This window comes from Sycon ciliatum, chromosome 1 (genome assembly GCF_964019385.1).
Source record: "Sycon ciliatum chromosome 1, ocSycCili1.1, whole genome shotgun sequence".
NCBI classification, from domain to species: Eukaryota; Metazoa; Porifera; class Calcarea; order Leucosolenida; family Sycettidae; genus Sycon; species Sycon ciliatum.
The window spans coordinates 59,973,496-59,990,222 of record NC_088643.1 but is presented as its reverse complement, the minus strand read 5'-3'; the positions used below and the strand labels follow the sequence as shown (position 1 = coordinate 59,990,222).

At 45.5% G+C, this 16,727-nt stretch overlaps 1 protein-coding gene across 1 annotated transcript; it reads right to left on the bottom strand.

Annotated features, from left to right (window-relative positions):
• Nucleotides 1-212: 212 nt before the first annotated feature.
• Nucleotides 213-16,660, bottom strand: LOC135804664 (protein GDAP2 homolog). The gene is made up of 14 exons (XM_065318587.1): nucleotides 16,240-16,660; nucleotides 14,027-14,172; nucleotides 13,173-13,326; nucleotides 12,796-12,884; nucleotides 12,261-12,337; nucleotides 10,625-10,712; nucleotides 10,353-10,427; nucleotides 9,564-9,741; nucleotides 9,220-9,296; nucleotides 6,759-6,835; nucleotides 5,283-5,422; nucleotides 4,541-4,595; nucleotides 3,325-3,468; nucleotides 213-1,555 (listed from the first exon to the last, which is right to left on the bottom strand). The coding sequence occupies exons 1-14, from the start codon at nucleotides 16,398-16,400 to the stop codon at nucleotides 1,493-1,495; spliced, it is 1,524 nt and encodes a 507-aa protein (XP_065174659.1). The 5' UTR covers nucleotides 16,401-16,660; the 3' UTR covers nucleotides 213-1,492.
• Between the last annotated feature and the right edge of the window lie 67 nt (nucleotides 16,661-16,727).

Below are 16,727 nucleotides of genomic sequence, written 5' to 3'. Positions count from 1 at the left end.
TTACTAGTATAACTATAGTAGTAGCATGGATAGACCTCGCATACGCCATGATGTACAGTAGTAAGCAGCATACTGTACAGTGTACTACTGTAGACAGACCTCCCCGCATATCCCTGCACAACACACAGGGCCAGTGGGACTGTGCTAGCACACAGCTGGGGACAAGCTACAGCCTTACAGGTGCGGCTCCCGCAACAGCAAGAACAGCAATAGAAACGGTAGCACATAGGACTGCAATGAAGCCGCCATCACATTTAAAAGAAAAGAAAAGAAGAAGCAGATCCAGCAAAGAATACTTCATAGCGTTCGGAAGCAATAGTGATAATAATATATCCACATAAATTTCAAGTATCATACTTCAAAATCCATTTACATGTATGTATCTAAGCACGGGCACACTCACAGCACAAAAAGAAGACTGAAGTGAACATGCACACAAAGGAAACGATAACTGAAGAGGAAATTCCATTACAAAGTAAGACATTCGATTTTTTTCAGACGGTTGAGGGAAACATACGCTGACGGGCAGAAAAGCTTACAAGCTCGCAAGTGGATGAGAACAATGTGTGTGTACGTGTGTGTGTGTGTGTGTGTGTGTGTGTGTGTGTGTGTGTGTGTGTGTGTGTGTGTGTGTGTGTACGTATGGATGTGTGTGCATGGTCTGTGTATGTGTGTGCGTGTACGTACGTGTGTACGTGTGTGTGTGTGTGTGTACGTGTGATAGGTTTTCACGCCGCAGAACTAGAAAGGACAAAAATCAGTGAAACGCATGTCTGGGGATGGGTGAAAAAAATACTTGGTTTCAATAATGAGTCATGTGCATAGATAGAAAAATAGGAAAATGTCCACACAAGCATGCAGCTGTAACATAATAATGCTAACCCTTAGCCAGCTGAGGGTCATTTACAGTACGGAGAGCATGAAACGACGAAAGCTTGAATCGGAACGAGATGATTGCAGCGCACACTAAATACACTCTCCACTAAATCTATGTGTACCGGTTGGCATGTGCGTGTGTGTATGTGTGTGTGTGTGTGTGTGCGTGCGTGCGCACGCAAGTGCGTGCTTGTCTGCAGCAGAGCAAAATCAATGTGCAGGGCCGACTGAAGTACACGGATGGGAGTGGGGGCAAAACATTGCTGACTTATGTGGTAAACACAAACCATGAACATAATGTTTTTCTACAAGAAAGCCGCATGACTGACGGAAATGACATTTTTACAGATGTCAAGGACCAAACACAAGGACAATGAGATCAATACGTATGTGTGTATGCATGCATGCTCTGTGTAAGAGGTGTGCAGTTGACACAAGACACACACCAGCGTTTTAACAAAACAGGAGTACAAACGGATTCTGAACGATTACTTTGAAGTAAACACCAGAAGAAACCCGACAGTAACAGAAGCAGAAACAACAAGAACAACAAACCAACCAGCAATGACAGCGACCATAATGTACAACACTCCTGACTTGGGCAGCGAGATTAGCCTCACAGGCCACCATTGTTTGCACCTTCTCTGCCCTGTGGTGTATAGTAGTTTAGACCATTTTTCTACAAGAAAACACATACACACAAGAAAAGAAGTCAGAACAGGAAGATTTGCTTGCTGTCAATTTATAGAGATCTTGACTGGCTATAACAAGAACAACAGCAGCAGCAACAGCAACAGCACCTTACCACCATCATGGCTGCCAGCATTGGGCACAGAAAATACATGGCAAATTCTCTCCTGAAAAAACCTTCATCTTGTCCAATTACAGCATTCCTGAATCCTCCTCTGTGTCCATGGACAACGTTTTAATCGGATCTGGGCGCTCCGCTAAGCATCTCGGTGTAGAGCTCAGTGATGGTTTGAAGTTCCACGACCACTTCCACACCATCTTCAGGAAGTTCCAGCAACGTGTTAATCTGTTATGCTTTATGGGCCGCCATTTACCATCATCGTACATTGCTCTCCTGTATAAGTCTTACGTACGTCCGGCAATTGAGTATGCCATTCCTGTCTGGTCCCTTAGGATCACATCCGCTCAGTTAGAGTCCCTTGATGTACTCCAGGCTAAGGTTTGCCGGCGACTCCTGAGGTCTGCGAAAATAGACTTTGACAACTTTGAATCAAAATCGAATTTGAATAGATTGTGTCACTTGGAATCCCTGCAATTTCGCCGTATCTTCATTTCTCAGGTTGTTTTATTTTTAAAAGTACATCAATTTCCACCCAGACTATCTCTCTCGCTTTACGTTTACCATCTCACGTAGTGCCCGTAGGCCCCAAAAGCTCATTTTTTAACTCACATGGCTGCATTTTCTCATGTCTCTTCCCACAGAAAACTGGTGCACTTTGGAATTGTCTCCCACCCCGATTGACAACTTTAGATTCCCTAACAGAATTCAAGCGTCATTTACGTATTTACATTGCAAAGTATCAGTTCGACTGCACTGGTATCCCTTTGATGTGCAATCATTGATTTACATGTGCACTGCTTGTTCTTTCACTGTATCTTTTGTACAGCATCTCTCTTTTTCCGAACTCATTTTGCACATTTTCTCTTTTTCCCAACTCCAATGTTCATTGTATAGACACAAATAGGAGATCCCCCCCATAGGCGTCAGCCTTTGGGTAATCCTGAAATAAAGATTATTATACATATTATTATTATGTTATTGCCCACATACCATCGATGCATACCATACGACACTATGCCGATACCAATACACCTTGCTGCTACAGTAACACTTTTCTCAAGGTTTGGAAACTCCACTGTAGCCAATACTTGAATCCATACATCCTGTACACACACCTTGTACACACTCTCTCTAACGGTCTCTAGGCTACATTTGAGCTAATGTATATCAATTGCAGTGTAGCCTAGAGACCGTTAGAGAGAGTGTGTACAAGGTGTGTGTACAGGATGTATGGATTGCTACAGTAACAGTATATTCAATTGCACGCCATCAATCAGCAGGGAAACGACTACTGTAAAGCCCGTGCTAATCAGGTATGGGCAATAACATCTCAGACCTGGCCAAAGAGAGCAGCAACACATTGCATGCAAAGCCCGCGCTAATCAGGTATGGGCAATAACGTCCCAGGCCTGGCCAAAGAGAGCAGCAACACATTGCATGCAGCAAGAGTAGGGCGCCCTCTTCCCAACAGCACAGTGCCTCGTTGTACGGATGTTGGATAGGAGACTGCAGTAGCTGGAGAAGGAACGGTGTGCTTGGCAGCTTTCGTACATGTATCGCCATTGCTAGTAATTTGCTACTGCTGCCAGTGATGGTGCAGGTGCCATGCTGCTGCTAACCTGCATATCGCTACTAACCTGCACATCGTAGTCGAGTACAAACTGAGGCACTTGCAGCTGATCAGGGTTGATGACGTCATAGAGGTACTGGACTCCATCCATGTTCTGGACTTTCTCTTTGATGCTGCTGGCTGTGAAGGTGGTGAAGAACCACGTTGCAACCTGAGAGAGAGAGAGAGAGAGAGAGAGAGAGAGAGAGAGAGAGAGAGATGAGATGAGATGAGAGAGAGAGAGAGAGAGAGAGAGAGAGAGAGAGAGAGAGAGAGAGAGAGGGAGAGAGAGAGAGAGAGAGAGAGAGGGAGAGAGAGAGAGAGAGAGAGAGAGAGAGAGAGAGAGAGAGAGAGAGAGAGAGAGAGAGAGAGAGAGAGAGCACAACAAAAGACAGCAATGCTACTTTAAAAAGGAAACAAAATAAAGGAGAAAGGTAGACTGAGTGACAAAGCCAGAGTGGTGAGATCACCAGGCGGGCCACCACCAAATCAACAACAAAAAGAACTTTTTCAAATTATATTCGATGTGATGGGGCCCTTTTGAAAGCATTCTACCACAATCACTATCATCGCTGCCGCCGCTGTCACCAGCACAAGCGCCAGCACTGCTCCCACTACCACCAGCATTACCATTGACGAAATGAAGTGATAGAAACACAAATCCCACGACAGCCGAGGAGTAAATAGCAGAAGCAGAAGCAACAGCATCGGCAGCAACATCCAGGTAGTCATTAGTGGCTCAATAGGTGACTGGTCACATCGCGCATTGGGGTGGGTAATAGCCAGACATTTGCCCGACCAATCATTAGCCATGTCAACCAGGTACAGTATGTGCAACTGTACATGTGTGCTTCAGAAGAGACAGAAACGTGACCATGACTTGTAGACGGTTGTGTGTTCACAAGCAACCACCAGGTGTCCGACCCCACCAACAGTTTATCAGCTTGACGGCAGGGTCCGAAACCAACCCACGCCCACGCCGGTGCAAAAATCCATAATCGACTGGGCCGGTGGTGGCCACATCGTCCCTGATGTACTCAGCATGTAGTCGCCAAGTGCATGCGCCACAGGATCATTATTGATGGTCATGCTGTGGTCATTACAGAAATCTAGGATAGAATAACTGATAGCCGAGATAAGATGAGCTCAGGTGAGTACTGACAGCGTGCCTTCTTGCATGCTTTGTTCCCAATGATGAACGATGTGCCACCTGAGCGTCATAAGCAGCGCAGCTATGAACTAACCTTGGACCAGATGGTGGGGTGGACAATGTAGAATGACCTGAGATGCTTCCGGTACCTAATAGCAGAGCATCAGAAAAGTAAGCACACACACACACATGGACATACTGAACACACACACACGGCACCCAGTACTAACTCCACACTACAAAAATGACTTGAGATTTGCTGCACATCTCCCCTCCACCAGATGCCGAAGAACAACCATTGCAGATAGACTGTTAGGCCCTCTTCAGACTAGGTACAAAACAGCCTATAAGTCACATTTACATAGAAGTTTCCAAGACAACAACAAGAATCTGGCGGGAAGCCTAAAAAGCTGCCCAATCCTTTCAAGCAGGGTGCGAACCCTTGTAGAAGGCAACTTTCCTGCATTTATCGTACTTTCTCACTAGGTAGTTGTACAAACGTACAGACTTTGAACCCGGGTACGACTGCCGGCTGCTTTCACACATTCCAGGTCCATTGCGCAATAGCATAGGGTCAAAGGTTGCCTGTAAAACGTGTAGTCTGAATGCAGGCTTGGAAAAATGTTGCCTTTTAGGTTTTATGTGATTTTGTACTGGATGTTCTATATACGTAGTCTGCAGAGGGCCTTAGAGCAATGTTTCAATCCCAGCCCCGAGGACTAGACCCAGCCTAGATAGTAGTGGGCTGACACCCCCCCCCCCCCCCCCCCAAGACTAGACCCAGCCTAGATACATATACTATAGTAGATAGCAGTGGGCCAAGACAATCATCTCACCTGTTATCAACAAGGTCGTAGAGTTGCCGCAGCATCGAGAGCTCTGGATGGTTCTCACTAGCGCTCAGCGTGTGAAAGTACACAACCACATAGTCCTTGTCGACAACGGGGTGCAGGACGTGGATAAAGTAGGAAATCGCCTACAGTGGCAGTGATACCAGCAGCAGCAGCAGCAAGACAAAACAAAGTTATTAACAAGATAGCTGACCACTGGGTGCCCGGCAGCAAGCTGCTCACGTCTCCAAGGTGATTGTACAAGTCATGCAAAGCTGCCGCCCACACAGATAGCAGGCATTTAGAAGTTGAGGCCAACCAGGTCCCCTTCGAGACAGACCACCAAGACCAAGCAGCCAACATGAGAAAGAACCATGCCAGCAAGGTCAACCCCGTCAAAAGAAGCAGAAGAGGCAAACCATCCAAATGGCACTCGGTCAGGGATGTGAACCCACAAGGAAAGGTTACTACAGGTACAGTCATACTATGCAAGTACATGTAGCAGCAAAGGCGAGAGTGAGAAAGTCGTCAGTTGGAATGTTTTACACACCGAACTGAGACCACACCGAATGTAAATCTACTGCAAATCTAAAGCACACAGTACGAGAGACTACAGTATACATGAAAACAACTGCAACCATTTTGCCTGAAAAAAAAACCTTTGCGAGTTCACACCCTGGGACGTGTGATTTACGAACGTGACTAGCAGAGTAACAAAGCTGTATGACACCTTTACAGCGTGTGATAACTTGATTGAAGATAGCAGTGTGTTGTGCTGGTGGCAGAACTACTACTGCAACACTCACACATGACTTTGGATGCCAGTCGGTAGAGTAGCACTTGGACGTACTGAAGCCATTCATCCATCACCACACAGTAACGTAGTACAATGCGTGCACCAACAAGTACACTCATTCTAGTCAACTGGCAACTGCATCTCCGATAGGATATGCTAACATGCTACAGTCCATTCAGAAAAAGATGGACTTCTAGCTTTTGGCCATAAATGGGTCAAACTTTGAATTTTTTCCTGCAATCCCCTATGGAATCCTCTTCCAATTATGTTTCTGAAGTTTTTTTGTCCAAAAAGCAAGCCATAACAAGAATAGGATTTCGGCCAGGTTTTGCCCCAAAAGCACTGAATTGCGAAAAACCATAAAAATCCAGGTCGTTTGACCCCGCCTGCAACATGCATTGTGCGGTTCGAACCCCAGTTCAGGTACCCTTTTGGACCCTTTTTCAAATTTCGCAGCACTGCACTGTGTACGATGAAATCACGAAAAATCGCCAAATACGGGAGCTCGCCAGAGCCCATCTTTTTATGAATGAACTGTAGTCTTCCTCACTACCCCCCCCCCCCCCCCCCCAACACACACGCACACACACACACGCGCACAGACAAGCACACGCTGACTGTCAGTGTTTCCAGGCCCAAATCTTCCCTGCCACAAATAATATACGGCTGTTGCATGTTATGCTGACCTTTTCAATATCGACAGACGTAGCGGGAAAATGCCGAGCAACGAACACAACAACTGGCCGCCCCATGAAGTCAACACCTGATCAGAAACAAAACAAAAAAAGAAGAAGGAAAACATGCATGTACAGCAGATATCCACATTCAACTATAGTGTGGCCTTACCCTTATAACGATATTTGCGTCAGACCAAGAAATAGCGTTATAAGGGTAAGGCCACACTTTGTTTTTTCTATGTTTCTCGTCGGCAAATTTTAGCAAAAGGTACGCGGGCGGGCGGGCGGAAAAAAAACAAAAGCCAAGGAAAAAACAAGAACAATTTCTACTGAAAACTGTATACATTTTACAATGCACATGTATACATTGTACAATCATGTACACGTAGTCCCATACATGATTGCATTACATTATCACATCAGCCCACGAATATCAGGCAAACTGCAACAATGTCAATGAGAGCATAAAGTTTGATTACGAGATGGCGAAGAGAACATACATTTATCTGCTATCGCATCAACAAACGTTTCCCACTCGTCATTAATTTTTGGTTTTGTTACTTCAACGTTCTTGTGTCCGCTTATCAAACTCTTGTCTCCGCTAATCAAACTCTTGTCTCCATGCTGCTCATCTTTTCCTTGCCATGCGTCTATTGCTTGGATTTTCTGCCTACGACATCGTTCCACAGACGCCAGTTGCCGCGGAACTCGTCCGACTTACTGTTCCTGGGACCCACGAGGCTCAGCTCAGCCAGTGAACGACTGAAAGCTTCGTCATGACAGCCTTCATCGCAGAGAACGGACGAGGAGCGCTCCTTTGCTGCATGCTGTAGTGCAAACGTTTACGATTATTGATTGACGCATCTAGCTGCTGCAGCATGTGCAGCGTACATTATGTACACATGTACGCAGTATGAACTTGTTTTTTCTTCCGAAATTTCTGAAAACCTACGCGGGCGATGACGAGAAACATAGAAAAAACAAAGTGTGGCCTAATATTGTTATAAGGATACTGGTTCATTTCATACATGTACGTCAGTCATAATGCATGATTTTTGTTCATTTTTTTACACTCTTCATAGCATCAAAACTACGGTACATGTATGTTCTATGCACATTATGTACACAACAAGGCATTACTGGTGCCCCCATTGTATTTCGTCATGTCCCAGCGACTTATCAAGTGAAGCTTGCCCTACCTGAATAAACGACTCTACATATTCCCTGCTAGATATTGTTATAAAATGGAAAAATGCTGAGTGATCAGCCCATTTTATACCGTTATAGGGGTATTATCGTTATAGCAATATTGTTATAAGGGTAAGGCGTTGTATACAAAAGTCAATGGAGTGATTTGGTTTGGCAGAAAAATACCGTTATAAGGGTAATATCGTTATAGGGGTTATCGTTATAAGGGTAGGTTGACTGTAGCATGACATCATAAAACACCACACATGTATCACAACTAATCCAAAGAGTACAGGCAAGGGGAGGTTGTCTTCACCCATTACTCTCTCCGGAACTACATGCAAAGGGTTCACTGGTTCACACCTGCGTGCCAAATAGGTATCGCTAAGATAAAAGTCAGGTTGAAGTTTCCTTTACAAACACGCTATAAGTAGCTGATGAGTCCAACCTCAGGCTGAAATTGTCCCACATGCAGATGCTGGTAAACGGAAAAAAAGAGCTGTACATTGGCGCACGTGTAGCAAAGGCAAGATCAGAAATCCGGAGCATGTTTAGCTATGGCAGGGTGTGTGCAGTCCATCTTGCCAGCCCTACATGCACCAAGAGAACACACAACCGCCAAGAGGGTGCAGTCCCCGCATGCAGTGCTGTTGCTTGTTTGTTTGTTTTGACTTCACCAGATACACAGGCGTTTTGCCTTCTCGTCTAAGCATAATGGCTACACTCTCAATAAAAGATGAAGCTATTCTGGAAGCAGAATTTCAAGTTGACGGTCGGTGTTGTGAGATGCACTGCCCCTGGTACGCACGAGTTGCGACGTTTCTACAAACACATCACGCGGGGCTTCTCTCTAGGACAAGATTCTACAGGATCAGATCATGTAATGTCCACCACTGGGCCACGGACATGACTAACATATGTGTAATGTGTACATAGCGCATTGTATTCTTTGAATTTCTTTCAACACTTTCTTGATGTGACAGTTGAAACTTCGTTTCCAAAACTTGAAAATCAGGCTTCTACTCAAAACAGGCGTCTACATGAGATAGGCTTTAATACAAGGTACTACGGTATCATAGTTTTCCAGGTCCTTGAAAACGGGTCTCATAAAATCATACATTTTCCAGACTTTCCATAACCTGTGCAAACCCTGCATTATATAATAAAGCAGCCGACTTGAGAGTCAGCCCGGACAGCACTGATCCATGTACATGTACTGGAGTTGCATACTCTGGGGCCCGGCGGGTATTCTGACAACAGCATGACACGGCACGATCCCTACCTGACGTGTATAGAGCGCGTAATCGCGCCATGTCAGACATGTCCTCCGTGCGAGCCCGCCGTAATAGCCGCTGGTACCTGCACAGCATTACAAATACAGCCATGCAGACCCGGCGATTCATGCAAAGCATTACAAATATAGTCATGCAGACCCGGCCATTCATGTACAGCATTCAGACTACTAGTACCCGTGCACATTATTTACCACATGCTGTACACGTACGTGCATGCTGGGACACACGAGTGCAAAGCAGTAACAGACGTGTGTACATGAAAGACTATATGACAGTAACGCCTGCGTGCGTTTCAGTAGCGGCTCGGTAGCACGTATCAACCCACACTTACATCCTCTGCTTTTCCATTTCGGCCGTCTCCTCTTTCGTTCTACCGCGGAGCACTTCCAGCCGACGACTGTCCTGGTCCCCAGTCATGTGAGCGAAGGAGTGCTGGCCAACTTCCGCTAGGTCACCGGGATCAGTAACACCCGTCGCTGCTCCCTCTTCGTCACTTGCATCGTGCCGTTCTATGCGCCCAGCACACAAAAGAAAGAAAAAAACATCCAAGAAAAAGGAGACGAAGCAGGAGAACTAATGTAGCTCTGACATAATTATATGCAAAGATTGAAGTGAGAATATTAAGTAACCCCAGTATACACACGCATACAGGCACCAAATGTTCGCGTTCCAAGTGAGACTCGGACTGAGTTTCCGATTTTTCCCAAGACTGATGATGATCTTGCTTAGCAGGGTAGGAGAGAACTATGGAAACATTCATGATGACCAGTTTAATAAAAAAATCGGGATCATGACTTCTAAACCAAGCAGAAGGGCAACATTGGACTTATCATGGCTGCTGTCGGCAGAAGGCCAATTGTCGGCAGGTCGTGACATGCCTCCAAAATCAGCAGGCTACCGACATGTCGGTAGGTGTGGCAACACAGTGATGGCTAACGCATGGAACTCCGAGTAACAACAATACAGCTTCGTTCCCCTTCTCTATACCTGTACCTGTACCACACACAGCTAATACTTATAGCAGCAGGCGTTTCATTCTCAATGCCTAGGGCAGTGGCAATGAAGGCATGCAAGAAAGCAGTCCAGAAAGCAGTCCAGAAGCAACGCCGGGTTATCTCACCGGCTTGTAGTAGGATAGGGTTATCACGAATGCGAATCTGACGGTCTGCTATCACTGGCTCTCCTTCCTCATTGCCTAAAGTCGGAGCAGATACGCAAAGGAAAAAGACCAAATCCATAACGGAAAAAAGGGAACTAACAGAAAAGACAAGTGAGCGTTAAAACGGTAGTGCCAAATGCAACTGGAGAACTGGAGTGCGCGCACTTCAAAAATTGCGTGCTTAAAAACATGCTGCAGAGGAAAGAGGTAGCCACACCCTTCTCCACACTCACCGATATCTTCTGGTAACACATTCGTCATCGCCTGTTCTTCCTCTTTACTCCGCGGAAAGTACATGGAAAACGTTTGATGATAAATTGCCTGCAGTGTGCGAGACAGGGACATTTCAAGCTTGTACAACATGGGTAGAGAAAGTGAGGAAGTTGCAGCCACCAAGAGTGCCGTGCAGTGCGGTATGGTGAACCAAGTCAATTCATATAGAGTAAAGTTTTATTCCCGTAGCTATGCAGAAGACGTTACTTCAGTAACGTCTGGCGCTAGCCAGGGTCCACACAGCTTTAATTTGGTATTTGTGTGTTTGTTTGTTTGTTTGTGTCACGCCTGGCGCTATCCCGTATCTGTCCCGTACCGTACCGTACCATCAAACACAGCTGGCCACAATATTCAAATAGGGCTTTCAAACGCAAGATCATAACGTGAAGCAACTTGGAAGAATGGGTATGCATGTGGGGCGATAGTGCGGGTTCGAATCCCAGGATATGCCTGAAAAAAAAATAGGAGAATTGAAAAATGTATAACATCTCTATGCTTTTTTTGCCGTCATCAAGGCGGTAGACGGTGTCGTATTACCCTCGATCGTACCTGTCCCGTACCTATCCCGTACCGTACCGTTCCATCAAAGACGGCTGGCCACAATGCATATTCAAATAGGGCTTTCAAATGCAAGATCATAACGTGAAGTAACTTGGAAGAATTAGTATGTATGCGAAGTGTATCGGGGGATGCATGCAGGGCGCGCGATAGTGCGGGTTCGAATCCCAGGTTGCCGTATTATCTCTAATATAAGCACAGTCTCCAATAATAGCACGTCTCCAATAATAGAACACCTTGGGGCGGCATTCAAAAAATAAAGTGCTCAGTCTCCATTATAAGCACACCGTGTAAATTCATTATCTGTACCGGCGAAAACCCCCTGAAATGTGTGTGTCTGACATGAATTTGGCATGGCAACAAGGCTCTGAAATGAGGTTGAAATAATAATGGAACAGTCTCCAATAAAGGAACGTCTCCAATAATAGCACGGGGCGGAGGTACATTGAAAAAATAAAGGACCGTGCTTATATTAGAGATAATACGGTATGTCTCTTAAAAAAAGGATTTTTTTAAAGAATTTATAACATCCCTATGCTTTTTTTTGTCTAGGTCATCAAGGCAAAAAAGCATAGCGTAGGGCCCTGAGCTTCCAAGCTCTCTCGTTCAAACATTGGTCCAAAAGAGGCAATAACGAAGTGTTCCATACTGCAAAAGCCATTATTCTAACAAACGATTTCTTAAAATTGACTGGTTTACGTGTACCAAAGGTAACGATTCTCACTCACTCTCAACACTCAATAGCAACAGTATTGTACCGTCGTTAGAATTAACACTTTGTTATTATATTATGGCTTTTACAGTATGCTTCTTCAGTATTCGGAGTCTCTACTGCAGCCAATAATGCACTACCCCTTGACCAACACCCACACACATGATCAACAACGTTGCATCTTGAAAATTCAGAAACATGCTCTCTCCAAAGGTTGCCATCAGGGAGCAGTATAAAGGGCGGTATGGAAAAGGGATTATGTCCCATACTCAACGTAGTATAATCGCAGCGAGGACGAGTTCACATGTGCTGCCGTCTGCACTCACCGCATCGCTGCCCTCCACAGCAATGACAATCAGGTCGAAGATGTCTGTCCATTTCTCCATGAAGCGCCGCACCGTTCCTACAGTGGGATCAAAGGACCGTTGCACACGAACAGGCAAGCTGAAAACCACTCAAAACCATTCCAGTCTAAACATGCCTACAAGAAGCCCGCACAATGACAACATAGGAACGAGTGCAGTTCTCCGAGGACGATTAGGGCCAGTCAGGGCAGCTCTAAAAGATGCTCAATCCACCATAATGCAGAGCCGTGTGCACAAACACAAGGAGCGAGAGTCTGCTTCTGCGGTTACTTTAAGTTTCAGCAGAAACAGCCAACCACTTTTGTGTTTGTGCACTCTCGAGACAAAATAGAGCAAGAAACGCCAGAAAGAAAGAAAGAGAGAGAGAGAGAGAGAGAGAGAGAGAGAGAGAGAGAGAGAGAGAGAGAGAGAGAGAGAGAGATGGGAAGTAGAGAGAAGGAAGAAAAGGGACTCAAGCTGGACGGCTAGCTGAAACTCCGTGCGGTACGGCACTTACGAAGTGCGATATGAACACCCTCTTCTGCCGGATAGCCTCGATGAGATGAGTGCAGAACACTGATAGCCAATGTTGTGATGTGCTGCTCCCTGTGAGGAAATCACAAGAAAAAACACATTGTTCATGCAAGTAAACTACAACTTCAAAGAATTGGGGCAATAAAGTACATGTACACATAGCCAATGCTGAAAAAGATGTTCTTGCTCACCACAAACAAAGTCTACAGTTCAGGATATTGGCAATCCTGTTGCACACATTTCAACTTGGTTCATCATACATTACCAATGCCAACAGACACAGACACACACACAGACACAGACACATTCATGTAGGCAGATAAACAGGCAGACACAAACACACAAGTCGAGCCAACTGACCTGGCAAGCTGCATTACACTGCGGTAGCAATTGTACAGAGCACTCTCAGCTGCCGTGCGGTACTTCACATTGTATCGAGGACCGACAGTGTGTATCACATGACGAGCTGGAAGGTTATAACCCTGGCTGATTTTTGCCTCCCCGGTACGACAAGCTAACACAAAAACAAAACGCAGGACAAAGTAACGTTGTGGATATGACCAACGTTCGTTAGTCAACTTTCGCAAAGTTCAATGGAAAAAGGTCCGGAAGTTGAAATTGACTTGCTGTATGCAGCACGCATACACATGTCGACCATGTCCACCTGGCACATGTACACACTGTCGTGCAATGATGTCATGCTTCCACTGCTGTTCAGCATGTGCAACATGACGGCTAGGTCTTTCAATTATACGGAATGCTGGGCGTCGGAAAAGGCCTGGGTTTCTACTGTTCTGCTGCAGAACGCGGTTGAAAATTCCAAATGCTAAACATTGCTAATGTCTTGGTTGGGGCTACATCAAAATCCACAGTGCCAGCTGCTGGCACAGGAATTTTTAATGTCATGAAGCCCAGGCTGGTTCTTCTAATGATACATACAGACTATTACTTCCAAGACAGTTCAACAGGATCATAGTATGCTATACAGTAAGTCTACAAATTTTCGGCCCATTCAAATTTCGGCCGCACTAAATTTTCGGCCTGTACTGCTGCTGCCTGTATACACTGTCACACTGAACTTTGAAAACAAACTTTCGGTCGCAACAAATTTTCGGCCAAATATGACCAGGCCGAAAATAAATATGCGCCGACAGTAGCCTAACCCAAGGTACATTATACTAAATTTTCACTAGACACCAGGCAAGCAATCTCACTTTGAATCTGCATGCGACACTCCTGCAGCAGGCCAGGACCTGCTTTGTCGAAGACGCTGCGTGTGGCCGGGTGCCGGAAATCCGTCATAGCCTCGTTAGTTGCGCTTGTGACTGCTTGCGCATTGATAGTTCCAATGTCGCCCTCCCTACAATGTGCGTCACAACAGAGCATGTTACCCACAACCGGTAGCACAGCCATCAACAGCAGCAACAACAACAGCAGCAACAACAACAGCAACAACAACAGCAACAAGAATGACAAGAGCGACAAGAACAAAAACAGCAGCGTCGTCAGCAGCAGCAGCAGCAGCAAAAGTTTTAACCGCATCATTGCATCGAACATAATTCTCAGTGAATCCAAGCCAGTGAAAGAAGGCGATAACACACGTCTACTACTATTGCAATTGCCAAACGGAGCACATACTAGTGAGAGATCACACAGCTTCTTCCGGAAGAGATGTCAACCATCCCAGAAGGGGAATTTTTCATAAATTAAAAAGGTAAAGAATGCTCCATATATCAACTTCATAAATTTCAGATATAGTCATCCCTCTTTAATCCAGCCCTTTATAAACCAGCACCCTCCATAAACAAGCAAAATTTTCAGTGACCAAAATGCCTTCTTCGTGCACGTAGCGGCAGTAAATCAGATTTGTCAATCCAGCAGAATTTCTGCAACACAAATGGTGCTCACCTCCCACCGTTCAGGCGCTGCATCTGCGCCTTGATCCTAGAGGGTGGTGGCGTTCCCACGGTGGACGCGAACCGTGAAATTTTTATTTTTATTTTTTATTAAATGGTGCTGGATTATAAAGGGGGCACACTGTAGTTGCGAATGGAAAGCAGACTCATTCTTGGGCAACTATGGACCGCACATGCCAGGCTGCAGTGCACCAGCCACTGTGCACCTGGATGATTCTATTCTGCATTTCATTGACAACTACAATGTACTCGGAGGTACCAAATCTCCCTGTCAGGCGGGGCAGTTGATGTTTTTGTTGATGTTTTTGAAACATCTCCCTATCTCCCGACCAGAATTGAAAACCTCCCTACTCGGCACGGATTCTGCGGCGAGTATGCTAGCCATGCATGTACGAGTACTGTGGTGCACTCGTTGATGTGGGTGCCACTCTGTCTCTATAATACATTAGTAACATGTGTGCCGGTTTGTGCCGGGAGGCACCAGCGGTGGGCCTCTTGCCACATCTCCCGGCGCATTGCGATTATGTGAACCAGCGCAATGCGTACCAAAATCGTACGGTAAACCCTCGCGGGCTATCGCCGGCAAAGTTGGACAGTGCCCAACTCTTGAAACCTTCCCCGGCACCGATCCTGTACAATTTTGACCAAAAGTGGTATGTGAACCGTTGACGCCAGTGATCGGTGGTGCCAGGACCAGACTCTGTCAAAATTTCAAACTCAAGACTCGTCCTAAAAATTCCAAAATTGAAGCTAAAGATAAGGTCTGTTCAACTTTTGAGACAAAGACAATTAAAACAAATACAAAAATACGAAGGACACATTCGCAAGTTCTTGTGACTACATGTACATCAACATTTTCATGCATATTTTGAATTATTTTCGACACCATTGCTTCCTAGATGGTAATAAAAGATGTACAAGTAGCTTCATATAAATCTGCAGTAAAAGGTAGTACCAAGTGGCCATCACCGAAAGACCTTTATTGTCCCATGAACTACGGAAAAACGTAGAATTCAAGTTCCAGCTAGCAATCCTGTTGTAGCATTTGGGTAAATTCTGTACTACGTTGTAGTAGATCTGGTACTACAGAAGTACTTGAACCGGATGTGGGACGGACCGGGAGCTGGCCCACCGCCGGTGCTTCCCGACGCCGATTTGGCTTATGTGAACCAACCCTTACATGGCATACCCATTTTTACTTTACCCCTACGTGTTGAGGGCAGGTGACCTCCTTACGGGCACACCAATCTGGAGGGAGATCTCCCTACCAAAGACGAATTAAAGTTGGCAAGTCTGATGTACTGCTGTTTCTTCTCTTGCTTTGCCTACTTTGAATGTCTTTATTCCATTCCCCTCAAACTGCAAAATGCATCGAATGCACAACCAAACGTATTGCGTGCATTGAATGCAAATGCATAATATATACTGTGGCATGAACATCAGAATAATAATAAAACACCCGGGCATGACGAATGAGTCTAATGAGTCTATGCAATGGGGAGCCAGCTTACCAAAGAGCAATTTTGGCATTGATTTGAGGGTTGCATGGAAACGGCGACTGGTCGGAGCTGAGAGGATCGACTTCAGGAAGATTTCCAGACTGGGTCGTAGCCGACCACCGCTTGATTTCCGCAACATCCACAACTCCAGAATTGGTGCCAAGGGGATCCATACCTCACTTTCGTCAACCACACAATGTTTCTCAATATCAGGGTGCAATCAGTGCAAATAATAAGAATGGATCAACAAAATCAGTTCGGCGAAGCAGGCCAACAGGTCATCTTCGTATTGACAATTTGCCTCAGACCCACTGCAACCAGAAACTCCACGTCTGCGCTACACCAGTATAGCACCGATCGTCAAAAGTAATGTGTGAGAACCCCAACCACCAAGAACAACAGGAAAAAACCCCTCTGAAATGCAAAAGGAAAAAAGTTAGTTCAAAAGCCAGCTACATGTACATGTACGGTCACGGTAGCTGCTCAAAAATACTTTGTCA